Source organism: Strigops habroptila, chromosome 5 (assembly GCF_004027225.2).
Source record: "Strigops habroptila isolate Jane chromosome 5, bStrHab1.2.pri, whole genome shotgun sequence".
Taxonomy (NCBI): domain Eukaryota; kingdom Metazoa; phylum Chordata; class Aves; order Psittaciformes; family Psittacidae; genus Strigops; species Strigops habroptila.
Window position 1 is genome coordinate 14,964,181 of NC_044281.2, and position 20,652 is coordinate 14,984,832.

At 41.8% G+C, this 20,652-nt stretch overlaps 1 protein-coding gene across 13 annotated transcripts in view; it reads right to left on the minus strand.

The window, feature by feature from the left end:
* Positions 1–641: 641 nt before the first annotated feature.
* The window catches only part of ABI2 (abl interactor 2), an 85,378-nt gene continuing 65,367 nt past the window's right edge, over positions 642–20,652 (minus strand). For 3 of the 13 annotated variants that reach the window (XM_030487993.2, XM_030487998.1, XM_030487994.2), the window contains 6 exons: positions 19,832–19,956; positions 18,693–18,875; positions 16,008–16,166; positions 11,661–11,747; positions 11,162–11,335; positions 3,249–6,614 (listed from right to left, as the gene is read on the minus strand). In XM_030487993.2, coding sequence (XP_030343853.1) covers positions 6,439–6,614; positions 11,162–11,335; positions 11,661–11,747; positions 16,008–16,166; positions 18,693–18,875; positions 19,832–19,956 — 904 coding nt within the window. In that variant the 3' untranslated portion in view covers positions 3,249–6,438. Of the gene's footprint in view, positions 6,615–11,161; positions 11,336–11,660; positions 11,748–16,007; positions 16,167–18,692; positions 18,876–19,831; positions 19,957–20,652 lie in introns of all 13 variants that reach the window. The other 10 variants (XM_030487996.1, XM_030487995.1, XM_032919964.1 and 7 more) reach the window with 8 other exon arrangements.

A 20,652-nucleotide genomic window follows, 5' to 3' on the forward strand; every position in this document is an offset into this window, starting at 1 on the left:
AGGGCATCAGTGGTTCCCTGTTGTAGGGATCAGGTACCTGATAGCCTGCAGGTTACCAACTTATATGCTCACTCTCAATAAAATTGCTTTTTATTGTTCCCTTGCACAGCTCTTTCCCATGGGTCAGAGCTGGCTGTACCGGTGACATGGTGCACATCAGTCACAGGTCTAAAGAGGACCTGGTGTGAAGGCTCACCTTTTCCATCTGCCTCCTCCCTCAGGCGTGCAGAGTCTTGTAGAGCTCTGCTCATGCAAGAACAGCTGACGGCTGGTAAGTAAGTGCTGCTGCAGCCCCTTTCTGGGGTCCACTGTAGAGCATTTGGCTCTGTTCACCTCCTCCTGGGGTACGCTCGCACGCTGGCCCTGCATCAGACATCAGCTTTTACAGCAGGCATTGGAGGTGTTACATTAGTGGTGATGACAGGAAATGAGTAGTCATACAGAAGTGGAGGGAGGAGCTGCTGAAGGCAGCAGGCAGGATGCCAGGGCTCATACCTGTGCTGTGGGAAGTGCTGCACTCAGCTCCCCTGGGATAGGGCTCCTGCATATACAAGCAACTGTCCCTGGCCTCATGGTGAAAAGCCTGTAGCCAAAGACAAGGCTTGTGACTTGGCAGTGGCACGCTCACAGAACACATGGTGTGTGCTTTGTTCTTTTTATTTAGGGCTCGTAACAAGAGGGTTTAGTACACGGCAACAGTTAATTCCAAGTACAATTAAAAAAATTTAAAAATTGGGTTTTTCACTCACTGGAAGGTGGTTCAAATGGCACACACAATAAAACATTACTGGTGGCATACAGCTCCCCAGAGTCCTGTGGGCTTGGTCATTTACAGTGGGCTCTGCGCTCAGCCACTGCATCAGCAGTGCCAAAAGCAAAAGCACAGCGTGCTTCTCCTCTAACTGCAAACCAAAGAGGGGGTATGGGGGGTTATCTACTTTCAGAAAAAAGTGCATGGACAAAATCCATGTTAGACACTGACATTTCCAGAGAATTCATAGAAACTACTTGTCCATGCAAGTTGCAGAAGACACTTTTTCAAATGTGAAAAGAAGCACTTGTTCTTTACAAAAAAATCTCAGACATGTCAGCACTTTACCAAGGCGCTGTAATGGAAATGAATTTGTACACAGTTCTTCCTCATTAGTCAATAGTGGTTGGATTCTTCTGTTGTTTTAAGAGAAACCAAACAAATGTACTGCACACATTTCAGCAGAGTCACCACGTCGGTGTTCAGCAGGATGCTGGGTGTAAGCTTACCTCTGGACAACAGGCTGCTGCTGACCTTTTTTGTAATGCATCTTGTAATAAGCAAAGGTGCTAATAAAATTAGTATGTTTAGAATATCAAAGAAAAAAAACACTCTGCATGGGCATGAGATTGCACGAAACACATGGGTGGTTTTTTGAATGAAACACCATGGTCTGTGAATTATTCTTTGTAACAGCAGATGGCAAACCTTGGCCACATCTAGCTTTCAGCATCCTTCCCATGGACATGAGGTGGGGGTCCCACTATTCTTGCAGTTTCAAAATCAAAAGTAGATCAGTAGGACTGTTACTACACACTGACTTCAGCTACTGGGGAAAGAAAAAAACCCACTACAAACTGTTCTCTTCATAACCATTCTGACTTACTTCTGTGTAGTACCATTTTACTCTCAAACTGTGGCATTGCCTAATACTTGAGATGCCAAAAGCTGGAAAAGGTGAATGTACCTGTAAGCACAGCAAATTCTTGAAAGTGGTGCCCCAGGAGCCATAGCTCACTATCTTCTACCATCTTCTCTAGAGATCAGGGTTGTAAATACTTGCCTTAGCGAATGCAACAGTGCTGTACTTTTCTCACTGCCACTGTTGTCAACATAGGAATTGAAGTCTCTGCATGGGGTTTGTAATGCTTCCTGAAATGCTGCAGTGCTCAAAAAGTGACTCTATACTCTCACTGCAAGTACTGCTCTCAGTAGAAGCCACAGCACTACGCTCTTTCCAACAGCATCCTCTATCAGCTTCCAACAAGTTGCCCTGCAGACAATACAAATGCCACCTCTTTCACACGATGTCCTGTTCCACCTCTGGGAGGAGAAGCCCTGTAAATGCTCCCAGTTTACTAATCCGCATGAAGTCCCATCCTTTCTGGAAAGGAAAACATTAAAGTTTTGCTTTTGATTTATACCTAAAGCCCAGCAACATAACTAATAAAAAGAGCTCATTTCCAGCAGAGCAGCACATTCCCACCTGTGGTCAACAATACGCACATACACACCAGGCAGGCAGCCTACCCTCTGCCAGAAAAAAGAGCATCAGTCCTGCTGCTGCTTCGCTTTTCAGGATCAACTGAAACGCCCTAGATAAAAGTGCCACTTTTCAGATGCTGCATTACTGCAAATGTCAACTTTGGCTGTCACCAAGAACCCCCAGCAGCACAGCAAGTAAATGCTCAGGAGCTGTGAAAGGAGAACAAACTGCTGTAACAAGAACTAACTGGATCTAAGGCTTCCTGGCATCTACTGATAAGCCACACCGCCACAGACTGCTGGCACTGTGGGGAGCTGTGGTTCAAACCAGCAGCAATCTCCAGCCACTTTCAGGAACATCCAACACAACTAACCACAAAGACAACCTGAGTCACAGGAACACAGTCAGCCTCCTGGTAACACACACCATGCTCTGCCATCTACCTTGGGGCTATGCCACACCTCTTGTCCTCCAGTGAGAGCAATGGCTCTTCGGTCTCACCAGTCAGGCCAGCAAGTCTTCAGGCATAGCTTCAGCTCTGGTGCCTGCTAGAGTCCATGGGCAGGGGCACACCATCAGGATGCTCAAGCGCAAAATTTTCCGCTTGCCTGTTCTGCCCCTCTCAGCCCTCTGCTGCACCAGTGAGAGAAACGACATGAAGCTATCATAGAAAGGTTAAAAAAAAAAATTAAAATGTACAATGTGGTGCGACACATGCCACCTCAGCCATGTCTCTGAGGCTGGAAAGAAGGCACCAACATAACCTACTGCAGCACTAGACAAGGTCAGACTCAGAGGACCTCCTCTCGCACAGGCACGTGGCAGAGAGGCAGCTGCAGTTAATAGCGCTGGCCCTAGCAAGGAAGGAATCTCGAATACAGCAAACCAAGGCAAGACAGACCACTAGAGGATGCTGATTGATTTCTGTGCACAATAAAAACGGCTGGCTGGGCTAAGGCAGCTCTCTCAAAGGGAGAAACATACACATTTTGGCCATACAGCATTCTTTGGGCTATTCTGGAGTGCCTCCTTCCCCCACCTCTCTCATGCTTACACACTGCTGATCAACAGCCTGTGATGGCAAATACCTTCAGCTGTGGCAGCAGAACTCAGTGAAGAGATGTGCACCTATGTGAAATACTGAGGTGTTCCCCCCCTCCTTCTCCACCCCCTTTTTAAAGTAAGCATGTAAAATAAAAAGGAGTGGGGCAAAGAAGGTTTTGGAGAAGGAGAAGTACAAGGGACAAAACTGGAAACACAACTCTTACTGACTTTACTAGCATGCAATCTATGTAACAGTAATATACACAGCCTGTTTACCTTGGCCTGGTCTATGACCATGACATCACATCATCCCCAAACAAGCCACAGAATTAAAACCTGTACAAAATAAAAAATATGCATAAACCTCAACAGATTTCTTTATATTAGTACTGCATAATAAAGCATAAAACCAGCAGGAGGTGACCCAAAAATTCCATCCACAGCAGCTCTTGCAGGATAAAGAATTCCACTTGCTATCAGCAGGGACCGGACTAACCCCTGGCCCCTCAGACCAAGGCCAGTTCCTTAAGGAGCTTCACGCATTCCACTCTCAAGGTTTTGTGGCCTCATCTTCCATGCTGTGTTCTGGCAAGCGTTCAGCACTTCCCAGAGTTCACACTGCTCTGCTCTCACAACACAGAAAACTTGCAAGATGAACAACCGGCTGAATGAAGAAGGAGGACATGGGTGTGTGTCACACACGGAGGAGGTACACACTATACCCACCCACCCATCAGGAGTATTGAAGCACGTGCTCTTACACAGACCTAGTTAAAAACACACTTCAACAGTGCATGACCTCCCAGCTGGAGCATGCGTGCACAGGGAGAGAGGTTCAGCTCTCATTTAGTAACTCTCTAAGCTGCCGTAACTTGATACAATTGAGCACCATGCTCAAGTCTTTACCACAGACATACCCAGGGCAAGAGAAAGGAGAAAACCACTGATAGTCCTGGAAAACACAGCCACCCTGTGAGCACCAAAGACTTGTGCAATACTGCTGTTCCATCGCCTGGGCTGAGAGCACTGCCTCCCTGTGCAAAATGCATAGGCCTGCCCTATGACAGTAGAAACAGTCATTCCAGTGACTGACAACCCATGTTTCTAGGCTTGCTCCCAGAGAAACAATGGGCTGAGGGACCTGACCATGGCTACTTCTGTTAGTCTTGCTGCAAGTCACAGCTTTTCACAGAGGCAGGTAGTGGACTGAAAGGGGGAGAAAGTAACTATCTTTGTACCAGTTTCTTCAAAGTTGTACCTCTTGTAGGCTTCAACCAAACTAGTTCCTTATGCACTGTCACGGGAGTTAACGCACTCTTCCACAAGCTCACAGAGGTGATCACATTCATCCATGTCCCACAAACACACCTCACCTATTTGTTTTCCTCTTTCTTCCTCCTTAAGCAGCTGTGGTGCCTCCCGGCTCAGGTTTGCACCAAACCTACACCTCCATCCTGATACTACACTGATCACCTAACAAGAGCACTGGGTCAGCTACCTGTATCCTTGCCAGAACTGTCACAAACTCAGCCCTGATGCTCTCTCGTGAACTGCTCTGTTCTACACACGGGCCTCAGAAGACAGCTGCAGCATTGTCTTGCCTTTGGGAAGCTACTGCTGGTACCAGCTGGAACTCAGCCAGGTGACAGAAGTTGTTCAGGAAGATGCCCTGGCCCAGGAGGCTCTGGCGATGCAGGGATCAGCTCAATTTGCAGGCTAACAGGACTGCAACAAGAGATTTAATCAGCTCACTCTGTTAATGCATGACATTTACCCAAAGATAACATTTGGTCCTTCCTGAGGGCAGGCTGGTGCAGCCATCGCTTTACACTGATCTGCTGGGCAGAATCACTGAGCAGCATTTTTAACTGAGACTAGATTAAAAAGCAAACTAGCAACACAAGGGGCTACAGAGCCTTCACTTGGTAATAACTCCACCCAGATCCACCAGTCAGCTCAAAATACCTATTTCTTTATAATAAACAATGGAGAGGGCTGGGGGAAGAGCTAGGACTACTACTAGTTACTGCTTGGATTTCCATGGGAAACCAGTACACACAACAGCCCTTTTCACTTCCACTGAAGAGATTTTGGCAACAGACATGAAGACGACAATTGCCGTTTGTCCTGCCTCCGCACAGGGCTCTCACAGTACATATGCAAATCTAGTCATCAAGTACAAAATAGCCAATTTACAATACCTGATTGGATTTTTAAGATTATATTGTGCATAAGACTAAAGTCGGGGATAAGTTTCTCTAGTGCAAGCAGGTGTGAGTAGATTTGAGCCTTAGATCACAGCCCCTAGAGTTTATCCTTAGACCCCAGGAGAACCTGTAAACTTTGTTTTGCCTTCACCGTCAACGGCATCTGTGAGTTCTGTTTAAACCGGCAGCACCCATGGCAAGTAGCTCGCTGTGGAGAGGAGCACATGTACATCAGTGCAGAACACAAAACAAACTGGTGGCATTCAAAAGATGAGGAAATGGGGGCAGGGGTCCTCTGGGCTGCAGCCATTTTAATTGTCTAAACTGAAAGGTGAGTAAATGAAAGCCAGCTCTGTGTGCCCCTGTGTCAGCCTACATGTGCAGAGCAGCTGCAGAAGTGTTTATGCTAAAGATGTAACCAGCTATCTGGAAGTCAGTTACAGGAACGGCTCTGTGTAAAATCCCAGTTCGCTAGCACATGACTTCTGCCAGCTGCATGGGAGCGTAGTGTAGGAACAGGAGGGATGTCCGCTGGCTGGTAACCCTTCACCACAAGCATCCAGGACATCCCAAGCGCCAGGCACTGCTGCCAAGGGTAGTACCACAAGGGCACACAGGATTCTGAGACATATCCCAAAGCCTGTCAGAAGAAGTCAGAATTTTAGTGAAGTATCAGCTACTCAACGAGTTTGTTACATCTGAATGGATCAGCTTAATTCAGCGTCAGATGGTTCAGGATAGCCTCTGCTGGCAGCTGGAAGAGCCATTTGTTCAAACAACTCAAATCACTATTGGTTTATAATGGGAGAGGATGGGAAGAGGGAGGGAGGAGTGGTTGTTACAGTTATCCTTCATTCAGTCAGACTGGATGGGGCCCCAGAGGCTGGTGGAGATCTGGGAAGCCCTGACAGCTCCTGCAGCAGGAGATGCAGTGTTCTCTCCTCTAGTCTTCACTCCGAGTAATGCATGATCGACTCCACATAGTTCCCTGGGAAGAGCCCCGTCACTCCATTCATGACCCCCTCATACCAGCCGTCGTCATTTTTCTTGATGACATAAATGATGGCACCTTCCTGAAATGACAGCTCATCTTCTTTGTCCTTTGTGTAGTCATATATCGCCACCACTAGGGAAGAACAGAGCGTGATTGTTAGGAGAAGTACAGGGAGGAGAAGGAAAATCAACCTGCCTCATACAAAGTTGCCCATATTCAAGGCAATCTCAGAGAGCTGCATTGCCTCATCTCTGCGTGTGCAGAATGACCTGCTGAGAGCATCAGCTTCCTCCAACCCCTTTTATAAGAGCTCATGCTTTGAAACACATGAGACGGGACCACTTTAACTCTTCTATTCTTACTATTTCCAGACCCACCAGAGGAGAAGTTTACAAATACACAATAAACTTTTGGTGTGGAATGATACAAGGAGGTGGATGTAACTCCCCATGGCTATGACTGCTTAGACCTCCTTCAGAGTTCATGTATTAGATATATGGGCTAAACCACATCTCTGCACAACTAGCAATCAGCAGGAAAACATGGAAGAGGAAGAGCAGCAAGAGCTCTTTTCAGATTGCGGTAAGAGTGAGCCAAGGCTAATGTCTCAGACTTCCATCTACCTTAGCTACCTCCACATGTAAATGTGTAAAATGCCTATGTGCAGCCCCAGTAGCTAAAAGTCACTCCCAGGGTCTACAGTGCCAAGGTGGCTCCCAGTTAGGAACTAGGAAGAAGTAAGGTAGTTCTCTGAAACAAAATGTATGCCTACTATATCAGTATGGTTTTGTTACAGCTGCAGAATATTTTACTGAAGGCACAAAAGCTGTCAGTAAAGTCAAAGAAATTAGACAACGCACTGGCAAATATTAAAAGAGATCATTGTCCTGAAATGGCAGAAAATAACATCAACTCAGTAAGTTTTTCCACTCTCAGTCCTACCAACCATTACGTGTTCCATACAGAAAATCAGCTATGCCGGACTCTGAACGCTTTAACAAATAGCATCAGTCACTGCTTGGAGCACTTGGCAATGAAACATGCAATGCTGTCACTGAAAGAAAATGGATGTTGGACAGGGATCCTAAAATCTTGTACTGGGGGTAGAAGGGAAGATACTCTGAACCAAAGCAAGGAGAAAAAATTAACAGCATGTGTTCATGAGCACAGTGTCCAAGAGTCCTACTAAACTCATCATTCTGTTCAAAAGAAAAGAGGTCATTTCCTTTGGAGGGGCCAAAGGAATCAATACAAATATTTACTAGGGAAACCTGGACCCTGAAAAGATTTTTTTTTTTTTTTTTTTTTTTTTTTTAAATAAATCTCCCAAACAGGACAGTTGTATCATTTGACCAGAGCTTATTTAAAAAACACATGTTGCTGGTTCTATGCATATGCCAACACCGTTGTGCTGTAACTCATTCTAACTAGTTTTAGACGTGTCATTTTAAGGAAACAAAACACAAATGGAGAAATTAATAAAACTTTAGCTTGCAAAACAAAGTCACTATACAAACACATGATACAGTCAATTAAGGTCCTTTAAAATTCCTTTTTAACTGCCTTCTATGAACTACATGTTCATTTAAAAACATTTCTTCCTAAAGTCACTGTGCTGGTCTTCAGTCTCTTGATAATAACAATAACCCAAGGATCATGGTAACTTACGATTCCTTTCTTTCTCATGTTTGAGTGTACTCCAGTCCCTTCTCATACTGAATGGTTTCAGTATTTCGTGATCACAAGTAGGAAAAACTCTTTCCTAATTTTGTGATGAAAATTCGCTTCTTGTTAAGCCTCTTATAAAATTACCTGAAGCCTGGTTTTGTTTTTACATCACCATTGCTTTCTCCTGCATGTTACTTTTGTACTGGCAATGTTTCCCTCACTAAAAGACTGTTCCATCATTCTGCCTGTTCAAGCTGTGAGCTTGTCACATGCCACGAGTTACCAGGAGCCCAGGCCGGTACTGCAAAAAAGGCTCCAGATGAGACACAGAGCAGCAATACTGACTTAGGAGGTGGCACCCTTCCCTGCGAGCCTGAGACAGGACCCCTCTCCTACCTGAAACACGTTCAGACAGAAACTCGGGTAGTTTCTATCTGAACATGTTTCAATGTACATATGAAAACCAGAATTACTCATTTAGGTTCATATTCTTCCAACCAGAGATCTTTGGTCCTTCAGTAATTACACAGTTTGGCTGAACCTTGTTACATCAAACTGATCACAAACATAGGCCAGATTGATAATCCAACTGAAACCTGATAGCTGTGACCACACACCTTCTCTATTTGGTGTGAGGGCATTTCTTCCTTCTGGATATCCATTTCTGTTTGTTTGTTTTGCAAAGTTGGGACATTTTCTTACCTCTTCATGCCATGGACCCAGACGGAGAGCTCAGTGGAAAATGGCAGCGCGTTTCCCTGCAGGTTGGCTGTTGCTATTATAGCAATGTGTTAGTGTCCTCGAGTTCAACGTGCCCAGTAACTGTATCCTACCTAAGAGTTTCTCCATCTGTTCAAAATGGATCTGCTATTCACTTCTTCCTTAACTGTAGGCTAAAGCATGTCTTAATGTTAAATACACCTCCCACAACACATGACCCATTTACAGAACAGGATCACACCGAATCCCATCTCGATGTATAGCAACCCTCTGTATTTGACACCTCCTTGGTGTCCCAGCTTCTACGTTCTCACTTCTGCAAAGGTCATCTAGACTAATCCTATTAGAAACGCTTTCATATGAACTTATTTAAGTGAGCAGCCATACCAAAAGAACAAGCACAAATCCTAGGAACTGCTGCTCTGCTTACTGGGGGTAATAGTGTCTGACCAGCCATTTCCATCAGTTTTGTCCTCTCTGAATCACGTGGCACAAAATACTATGTACTGGAGTTGCCACAGGAATAATTATTTTGCAGAAGATAAAGCACTATTATTCCACAAGCAGGATAACTACACACATTCTTTCAGTATGAAAGTCCTCTTTTAGCATGGGGCTTTTCATTAACTTTAAAGCTTATCTGCTACCCAGATAAAAAATAAATCACGGCCAAGCACTGTTCTCCCAACTAGAGCAAAGCAGTCAAATCTCAAGACATGGGCTGTATAGAAGAAAAGCTATTCATGTAACTAGAACAGAATCTACACCTATGTCAATATCTCTTTTCTGGTACTGTAAAACTACTACAATGTATGAAGAAGTTTTCATTAGTTTTATGAGTATTTCTCTGAACAGAGCAACCTTTTTGATGTTTCACTCATCTAGTTTTCAAAACACTGATCAAAATTATGTTTTTGCATGGGCCTCTACATTGATATGAGAGAATGTTTGGTTTCCTATACTTAGGCTTTTCTGCAGAAAAATGGTCTGACTAAAAGCCTGACTTTCTCCAGATTATCCTTAAAGATTCACATTACAGTTTTGCTATCCCATGTCATTTCTTCAAACAGAAAGTTGTTTTCCCAGGCCACGTGCCACATGAAATCATGGCTTCTCTTCCCCGCAAACACACACACAAACACCCACACTCCCTTTGCATTATTTGCTATAAACAGGCAATGTGCATGAGGGTCCTCTCTTTTCTCTTTTGATCCTAGCTGAAATGCCACTGAGGATTTGCTAAGGGCCAGGTAGCAGGAATAACAGAAACATTACAAAGACAGTGACATTAGCTGTCGATCAGGGGTGTGAAGAGGTCAATAGACAAGCTGTCTCACAAAAGATCTCAGCTTGTCAGCCAAGCCTGGTTACTCCTTGCACTAAACACACCAGCTAGAAGGAGGGTGGGAGAATAACAAAAAACCTCCCACATATTCCTCCATCTCCGTCAGGAATAGTAATATTTCCTTTGGGCTGGAGTTGGCAGAAAGCGCCTCTTCCATCTTCTTTTCCTCCCTCCCCTGAAGTCCTGCACTGGCTTTATCTTTGTGGCATTCTTGATTATTTTTCCCTGATGCAAACTGAATGTTTTTAACAGTCACTCAGCTGAGATGCCTAGTCACTCTGCAACCTTAGATTTTCTATCACCATCTACTAAGAGGTACATGACCCTGTTTCACAGGAGCACACCAGGCCGTAGATTTTTCACATTCAAATGCCCCTAAGCCATTTACCTACCCAGTTTATTTTACTTGTAGTTTTACTCCAGCATGTTTCCACACACCTGCATCCACCTAGATGCAGCCATGCAGCAATACCTCAGGCCTATGCAGACCCAGTGCTTTTTGGCTTAGCACAGCCCCACACTGATGCAGCATTGCATCTTACAGAGCCCTCTTCGCAGCACCTCTCCAGACACATGCATATGTTCAAAGTGCAATTGCAGCACTGATTCTTTCATTTTTGACCTCATATGAGTTTGAATATCAGGATTAAGCAGACTACTGAAAGGTGATTCTTAAATGATTACAGAGGATTTAGAAATATGTAATTAGCCAGCTAATCATTATCTTTCTTTTGTGAAGAAAGGGATGAAAGAGTCAGACTTGGAAGAGTCACTTAACTTCTGTTCTTTAAATTGCCATTTGGAGGAGCACCTTTACCGCAATACCAAACACTGGCTACGAAGGAGTTTAGGAAGACTCTATGCCATCCCAAGCAGGATGGCAGGAGCTTACAAAAAATTATTGTTGCAAACACAATGCTATGATCTCTACTAGCTCTAAACATACCCTTTTCTAAGTAGGTCCTTGGTGCCCAAGGAGGGTCCTCCTCAGCATATGGATCACTGTACTCCACCACAGCTGCTTCCTCCTCCTCATAATCCTCTGGAGGTGGTGGTGGAGGTGGAGATTCATCAAACACTGGCTCATCCACAGGCGGTGGCGGGGGAGGAGTATCTGAAACTGAAAATAAACAGTAGTGTAACCATGAAAATGTCTCTAGAGCCATGGTAGCAGGTTGAAGAAATACTCCCTATCCCAAATAGTTGCATTGGGACCAATAGTTACAACTTGTAGAAATACACTAGAGACAATAAAATTCAGAAAAAGAGGGATGAGGTTTCGCCAAGAAAATTATTTCCTTTTCCCTCCCGTCACAATTTTAGATGAACTTGCAGAGGCAGTAGAGCAGGCAGAATTCTGGGTATATACAGACAAATCTTTCATCCACTCAAAACAAAAGCCACATCCAGTAATAAGTCATAGCACAAGGAAGCAGCAAACTTACTGTTTTCTTGAACTCTGGCCACAAATCCCATTAGCGGTAACTGTGGAGTTACCTGTAGGATGGAGGGGGGAGGAGGAGCAAGGGATGCTGCCACAGAAATTAAAAAGAGAGAGGCATTCAGTTAGAAACACAACAAAGCAGCAAACAGGAAAGTAGACATCATCACCACTCAGACAGTGTAGCAGTCTGCCAAGAAGCTCACATATAAAGGCTGACATTCAAAGAAAAATCCTCAGGTGGTTTAAGTGTATTCCTAATCCTTACTTCAAGGAGATGTCTCTGGTTTTAAAATTTCCAACCAGCTCTTTTCCATAAGATTAAGAATCCAAACTGAAGTATTCTCTTAAGTTGAAGTTTATTGCTTCAGCAAGACAGCACTTCATGAACAGACCTAAGTAACAAATCTATCAAGAGGATTCTCTCCCTGTAATCCTCCACCTTTCAGATCAAATTGATATTTATAGAGATGACTTCTGTAGCAGCATCCACCAACCCTTAGTAATGAAAATTAATATAACAACTTTACACCAAAATGTAGGTGAAAAAACCCATCCAATGCGGCAGCTATTTTAGGCAAGAGAGACCACTGCACTGAACTCTGAATGGCTCTTGTACAATACATGTGAATTCACACTTAAAGAAGATACACTCAGCCAGTTGCAATGTTACAACACTGAACTGGGGTTTAAGCCAGGAATGAAAGTTTCAATTCTCTAGTTAAGGTAAAAAAGTAGTTACCTAGTTTTATGTAGTTTTAATATCACTTTGCAAAAGTAATACGGTAATGTTCCTTAAGCAACTTACAAGATTACTTTTTAGAAAGCACACCTCAGGAAAAGCACAACTAAACAATTTGTTAGTAGTGGCATACAAAAACATTTAGTCACGTCCAAAAGAATGAGGGGAAAAAGGTCTACACTTCATGTACCAGTACATTTCTTTAGCTTGCAGAACCAAACTACATTTCAGACCAATCCCAGAGCCAGCAAGAAAACTGCCAGGTACAATGTAGTATTTTTCAGAATTAATTCACATCAGCATAGCAAATGAGAAGAACTCCAGGGCATTTAAAATTCATGTCTCAAAATTTCTTCTGTTGGTTTATTTTATTTCAGTAGAACCATTATCTGAAGTGCTTTGAATTTCTCCTGTCACTCACATTCACATTTCTTTCACAACTACACATCCCAAACAAAAAAAAACCCCCAACAGAGCAACCATCCTTTTTGTTGTAAAAATATCCCTGTACCTCCATATAAAGCAATTATCCATTATCTCACCATTTAATTGATATTTCTTGAGAAAAACTGAAATAGATTTCTAATTACAGCTTCTCTAAATTGAATGATGTGACCTCTGAGAGTATTTATTCTTTCAAGTGTAACCACACTAGCTGGAAAAAAATTGGTCTTGCATTTTTTCAATGCAGGAAAAGGGAACTTGAATTTGAAGTCCTACTGAAATGCAGTAATAGCCATGATTTCTGCATTCTTGTGCAGCTCTGAAGTCCCTGCCTTTTTAATTATATATGCTATAAAAATGCTCAGTTTCAAAATGTTTCCTCTATTCAACATCATATGGAGTCACACAATTCATATCTACCATATGAGACTAGTGTTTCCTAGGTCCCTTCAGTGGACTTCGTTCACGTGCTATATATATTTCTTTGAAAGAAATAAAGAGGCTTTCCATGTAGAAAATAAATCACTCTAGACAAGCACTCCAAGCAAATACAAAAAAAATCCCTTAGTTTAGTTTGGGTTATGTAGTTTAATCAAAATGGTGATCCTAACACTAGCTGATATCATTCCTTGTTTATCCATTTGATTTGTGCTTCCGTCTATGCATAGTGCAGGGACTATCATATTACATTGTCTCTATATGATATATAGTGACTCTAATCTAGTTTTGACATTTAGGAGCCAATACGATAAATATTTTATTAATAATGACTTTGTGTATAAGGTGCATCAGAAGAACTTTATCTCTGCTGTCTCAAAAGATGACATGCACACCAGCTTTAATGCTCCCTCCCAGCTTCTTCCGATGTAGACCATTGGTAGATTAAGAGTTCATTAACACAGTTGCTGTACATTAATTCAGAAATACCCAAGAGCACCTTCTACTAGACTGCTTCGGACTGATAAGAATTCAGCTACACAAACAGTGTACAGTGCAAACCGCCATCTCAATACTTGCCCAGTTTCTCCCACAGGGTTTTTAGCCTGTGCTGAACTCTGTACTGCTTAGATGCTGGTATCTAAGGTTGCGAAGTTGAAGCATTTTTTAGGCGGCATGGCTGGCAAGAGTGGCTCTGGGCAGACATATGCTGAGACCATTTAGGGTCTGCATTTCTTAAGATTTTCTTTTCAGTTGTTAAAAGGTCTCACCATGAAGTAGAGAAATTATGTTATCTTAGAACTGGCATTCAAAAGAGCAAGACAAGGCAAGGATCTTTCATCCTCCTGTGAAGCAAATAAACAAAAATGGCTATGCCAACATACTACAAAACATACTAAAAAACGGAAGTAGAGAAAACAGCCCCCAAAGAAGCGCAAGCCACAGCTGGCACACTCCTCGACCTGTTGCAAGGTCTCTTTTTCATCTCTTGTGTTTTCTCCCTCTCTTCAGGAATGCCAAGAAGCAATTGTGGCCCCTGTCCTGTAACTACTAACCCTGCTCTTCACAAACACAACAGTCCTTCTGTTCTTAGGGTCTCATCAATTATACATGCTCAAGCATCCTCTCCTTTCAAGGTACAGGCCAAAAAAACTTGGATTAGTATAACTGCAAAGCTAATAAATTCTGTATTCTGTTAGGAATATATATATATATATATATATATATAAAGTGTATTACTACAACTGCTCATTTGTTGTATCAAGTATGCCAGTATAATTTAAGTATTATGTTTGTGATTGCTCAAGGGACTAATCACGATAATCATTATCTTCTTAGCCACAACTCAGTATGCAGACTGAACTGTGGTTATGTAACTTATTTAAAGTCTATTTGGCATCTTCTATGATTATCTATTAACAATGCAATGGTGACTTGAAAAGAATTATCCCTTTGCTAAAGCAAAAATGCACAGCAGTTGTCAGAAACTCACTTGATATACTAAAAATCCTCTTTACTGCTAAGGTAATCCTGAAAGTTTCTTTTATTGCTATTACCCTTTCCTTTTTGCCTATTCCCCAACAGCCTTCAATATGTACATAACGTGCTTAACACCACCACGTATTTCAGGCAACCGGGCTGCAATTTAGTCATATACCCTCACCACCCCTCTGTCCTCAGCAGGATCATCCATTTCCTTCTCATGTTAAACACACACATCTCTGCGGGGTAGTTCACAAGCAGTAATGCTTGAACCTGATCAAATTGCTTAGATGCGGATTGCAGCATTTGACCTAATTCCAAATTCAGTGCTCAATTAAAAGAAAAAAACCAAACCAGAAAAAAAAACCAAACAAAAACCAAAACAAATAAACAACAAACCCAAACGAAACCACAACCAAACAAACACACAAAACATCAAAACAAACCACCACCACAAAACTTAAATGCACTGTGGTATTTCCAAGTCAACATACAATCTTGCTGCTAATAGGTCATTTCTTAACAAGGAACCTTCAGTATGTCCCCTGCATCTTTCCATAGCTTTGGTAAAAGTCTCCCTAACTCTGGTATCAAAACCTTTGTGTCACATCAGAAGTGCAGGAAAAGGGCTCCTTAGATAAAAAGCTACTGTGTTAAGCCTGCCACACAGGACATGCCACTCCTTGTTACGGAATGCATGTTCTCATCCTACTTTTTAAGACAGGTCACCTATTAAAATAACATCACCTGTGGACTTAGCAGATGACACAGCTCCCTTGTATCCCATACCAAGCACCATGTTGACTCCAAGGTGTCTAATGCTTACCCTTGTATAACAAACGCAACTTCTTGAACGGACCATTAATCAGAAGGAACAAGCATACAAGATAAAGACTGATTAATTAAGAATCACTGTTCTAGTGCAATGTCAAATACCCATCCATAACAAAGCAGATACATGACACATGGTGTAGTAAAGGATTTAAGCTTCTCTAACAGAGACTGTGAGATCAAAAGTAATTTATTTGCAAACAAAGCCAGTATTGTTTTAAACTGCTTGGCATAATGGAAGCTGAACACTGTACTTTGACTGCAGCTTTGGCATGGCTACCAGCAATGCACTTGAAAGTTACCTGAGACTAACTGCAAGATCTGCAGTGGAGACAGAACATACGATTTCAGAGACCTGAAGGCCTCTCCACTCACCCCTGTGTTGAACTCAACAGAGCACAAAAACTTTCTTACCTGGATTCTGGTTATAAAACGGACCTCCGTTCATCTGGTTCTGAAGGCTTGTCTGTGACGTGATCGAAGGAGGACGCCGATATGGCAAAGATCCCCCTATTGTTGGGGGTGTGTGTCGAGATGCAGGCCTGTTCATGCTGTAGAACTGAACTGGGTGACCTAGGTTAGAAAGAGAAATGTATTAGCAAGGAGAAGAATGATGACTGCCTTTTTTATATCTGCATTCAAGATTCAAAGGCTTGGAAAGGTTTTTGGGTCTTTTTAAAAACATCTGCATCCTAGGAGCTGTTAGCCAGTTCAGCTGCAAGGCTGGCAGGACACTGGATGTCTCAATAGCAACACAAAAACCAACTCTCCCAACTGCCTCTACTCAGCACTGCTCACAAAATCCAAATACAAAGGTGTCTAAGCTACAAAGCTTCAATATGAAAGAAAATAATTCCCAGTTATCCATTTTATATAATGCATTATAATAGCTTCTTGCAAATTTAGTTATTTATAAACCTCCAAAAAAGTAACACTTCACAGTCCAGCAATTAAGCATCGCATATGTACAAACTAACTTTCAAGCTGTTAACTTCTACAACTGAAAAACACAATACCAGCTATCTTAGTGCTATTCAGGAAATATGCAGAGAGTCATCTGGGGAGAAGAGGATGTTAGAAACTCCTTGAAGAAAGGAATAAATGAAATCATACTCAAAGGCCCTTTCTTTCAGGGAGCTGTCAATTGAAACAACTCCTTAAAAACTTGCTCTCCATTTTAATCACTTCCTGCATCAAAGTAACTGATCCTGATTCTAAGCAAGCAGTAAATGAAGCAAGTCCATTAAGCTCTCTTCTGAGCTCAAATAAAGTTCTTTGCCTTATATGCTGTATATAATAGTAAACTGGATTTATTATACCCATATGGGTTATTACCCTCCCTAACTATTCTGCCTCCACCATTTGTCCTAGAAGTAAATTCCTGAAGAAATGCAAGGAAACAAGGGAAGAAGGGGTGGTCACTATGGTTGAGGAGATATAGATGGAGGGAAGTAAACAGGGCAACAGAACAAAGGAACGGGCATTTTTTCAAAAACTGCACCGTTCTCCACTCTGCTTGGATTCCTTTGCAAAGCTTCACACTAGGTCAGTAAATAAAATGCAAGTTGCTTGCTGCTCTGTTACTTGCTTCTAAGAGCAAATGCATAAACTAGAAATTCACATTCCTCCTGCTTTGGATAGATACATGTCAAAAAATGTGCTGTTTACAGATGAAGAAGAGGAGTTACTACAAAGGAATTCTTCTAGTATATAGCCTTTTCACATTTTTCTTAATGTCTTTCCAATGTGTCTGTCTGTCTCCCTGTTTCTTAATGCACTGGTAGAAACTGGTGGTGATTTGAAAGAAGGGAGGAGAGAAGAAAGAGGCATAAGAGATCCTTAAGAATCAAAACCTACAACCTCATACATGGTAAACTATCCAGTCTCTTCAAACACTTTTTCTCAGAGAAGCCATGCAAGCAACCTCACTAATAGCACAGGGCAACAAAAGATCTCAGAAATAGTAAGTAACCTGGAATTTCTCGTATGGATTGTGAATATGAATTTATAGCCATTAAAATATTAAACTCTGCTCGATTCTGATTTATCAAAAATACAGAAGCAATATGGCTTAAGTAGAATACTGACAGCGTACCAAAAATGGAAAACTGACTGAGGCCCCATATGACACAGCTCATCATGTAATCATGGAAGTAGTTTAGACATCAGGATCATCTTCTAATACCAAAATTCATTACAGTTTGGAAGCTTCTAGTCAGAGTCATGGATTCTAGCGTATTTTCTTATTTTATATGTGCTACCTTAAACTAAATACGATTACAGGAATGCTTCTGGCACGTGGTGAAATTCTTACTAAGAGACACCACCACTAATAAACACACAAACCTATTCAGACCATTGTGATCAGCCTCCACTACAACAACGTAACAAAGCTCGTAGGTAACTCTGTATGAATTTGGCTGTCTAAAGGAGATCTCTACAATGCAGGTGTAACTCCCCATTCAAAAGCTGGTACACAACGGTCTTATGGTTATGCTGCAACTTCAGCATATGAGAAAATGAAAAAGTTTAGGGTAATTTCATAAGCATTAAAAAAAGCAATTTGCAATATACACCATACGTACCACGTATTAAAACAAAATGCTTTAGCACTATTCTGCATAATAAAAACTTGTATTTTACCTGACACCAAACAAAAAAAATTGCCCTTTTTATCAATTCACTGAAAGGAGACCTGTCATTTGGAAGCATTGAAGAGACAAGTCATACAAATTTTACTCTGCTAGATGCACTTTTTTTATTCTATTACTGAAAGAGAACAATCAGACCCAGAACAATCAGTGCTGGTTCCCCCAACATCATTATTCTATGAGATTCTCAGCATCCAAACTGTAATAAAATTTTAATAATCATATACATGTAAAAATAAAATTATAAAATTATTGCTGTTTATAAAACTAGCACACCTCGAATTGTTTGCTGTAGCCATTACCTTATAGTTGGGTATTAGCAGATACTTCCTAGTTATATTTAAAAAAATAATTTAAAAAAGGTCATTGCTTCTGAAGTAACTTTGAAAAGCCTTGGATCGTGATCACACCTGGGTTCCTCTGCCCACCAGCTGGAGCAGACACTCACCTGTAGAGGGTGTGGAAGAAACAGCAGGGGGAGTTGGAGAGGTGAAGCCATCAGCAAGGGGCTGAGCTCCTGCAGCAGCAGCAGCAGCATCTGGGGCAGCAGAGGAAGGGGCAGGAGCAGGAGGAGTGGGGGCAGGAGCAGAGGTAGCAGGAAGGGGAGCAGTGCCAGCCGAGCCAGCAGGGGCTACGTGAAGAGAGGAGGAAGAGGTGGAGTTAATAAGGAGATATGTTAGCAAGGATTAAAGAAAGCTGCTGCCTATCCAGTGTTAGCTCTTTATTAGATGCGTAGTACTTTAGAATGCACGAGGAGATGAGAGAAAAATGGAGCTGTTAAAGAAAGGCTCATTCCTATGTAGACAGTAAATGAGGGTCGAGCAAACCTACTATTCTTTCCAGGTCTGAAGGGAACAACCCAGAACTTCTCACTGAAAGCCATTACTTTTGAAAGATGCCTTTACACCTTCTTATTTATGCTTCTATCTGTAGCACGGCTGCTTTTAGCTTTGCATGAATTAGAAAATATAGACAAGAGGAAAGCCAAATATGTCCGGTTCTTTGTTTCAGAAGCATCAAGTATCTCAGATCACGCTGCAAACCAACTATACACTCCACTGAAAGGGCTCAGCAAAGGAAGAAGAGTACTAATGTCACTTCCTATTTCTGGAAAGACTGGTGATTACATTGAGCAAGTGTCTTTTTGTGACATTAATTGTGCATTAATGTACTAAAGATTTACTCTGTGACTGCCTCTCACTTCATCTAATTTTCTAAAAACATGCTTATATGTATCTGCATTGCCAATGAAAGAAACATGTATTTGCTTAAAAGGACAAGGGAGAAGCTCCCTCCAACCTACTGAAAAAGCTTTTGTGTCCTACCTAGTCACATGTAAGCAGCCAGGCAAAAAAAATGGGATAAACAAATTAATATATATAATATATAAAAGAAGCATTAGAGCACATCAGACACTCCCAAAAAAGACATTACTTGATTCAAACTCATACTTTCAATAGCAAGCAATTTTCAAGGCTTGCATATTTCTGGATAATGAACTTTGAGACTTCCCTTGGGGTTTAGGAGACTTGCAAATGCTAAAGGTTAATGCTGAGTCAGAAAGAGGAACAGTAAGTTTCCACTTACCTGGATAGACACTGGGAGGAGATGGTGTAGGAACAGCAATAGGAACACCCACACTTCCGCTTCCACTGTTCTCTCGACTGCTGCTCCGACTACTTGGATGGCTTCCTCCACTACTCCCACTGCTGCTGTAAGAAACCAAAATAACCCATGGTATGAATATGCTGCTGTGCATGCTGAAACATAAGATCCCTCATATAGCACCTTACTAATTCTGAGAAGTAACAGGGAAAAAGAGAAAAGAAACAAGGATGATACAGACCTATATAAAGCTAAGTTTTCCTAAAACTCTTCGTTTTGACTACAACATGACAGGTTTTTCAGTTAGTGAACTTGCCCAAAAATGATACACTTGTTCCACAGCACAGCATTCCAATATTGTTAAACCCCTACTGAGCAAAAACCAGACCTTTTTCCTGTAACTCATAAAACGTGTAGACTGTTTAGACCCCAATTTGTATGCTTTCATATGAGACTACTAAAATCTGGAAATTTTAAGATAATAAAGTCAGATTTTCTTATATTTTAAGTCCATCTGTTTTGCCATCCTCAAGCACTTATGATGTTTAAAGATTTCAAGGGAAGTATTCAGACCTGTCACATCATTAAACCTATTATCCTACAGAAAATTATAGCCTTCTGCAGAATCTTTGGTAATACCATTCAGCTTTATTCTGTGTTCGTTGTTACCAATATCCTCAAAATACAATGCTCTTTTTCAGCTACTCAATCTATAAACATCAAAGACTGTTCAAAAAAAATGTGACCATAAGCATACTGTGCAGCCCTTCAACATGTAGAAAGCAAGTTGTGTACAAAGTCTT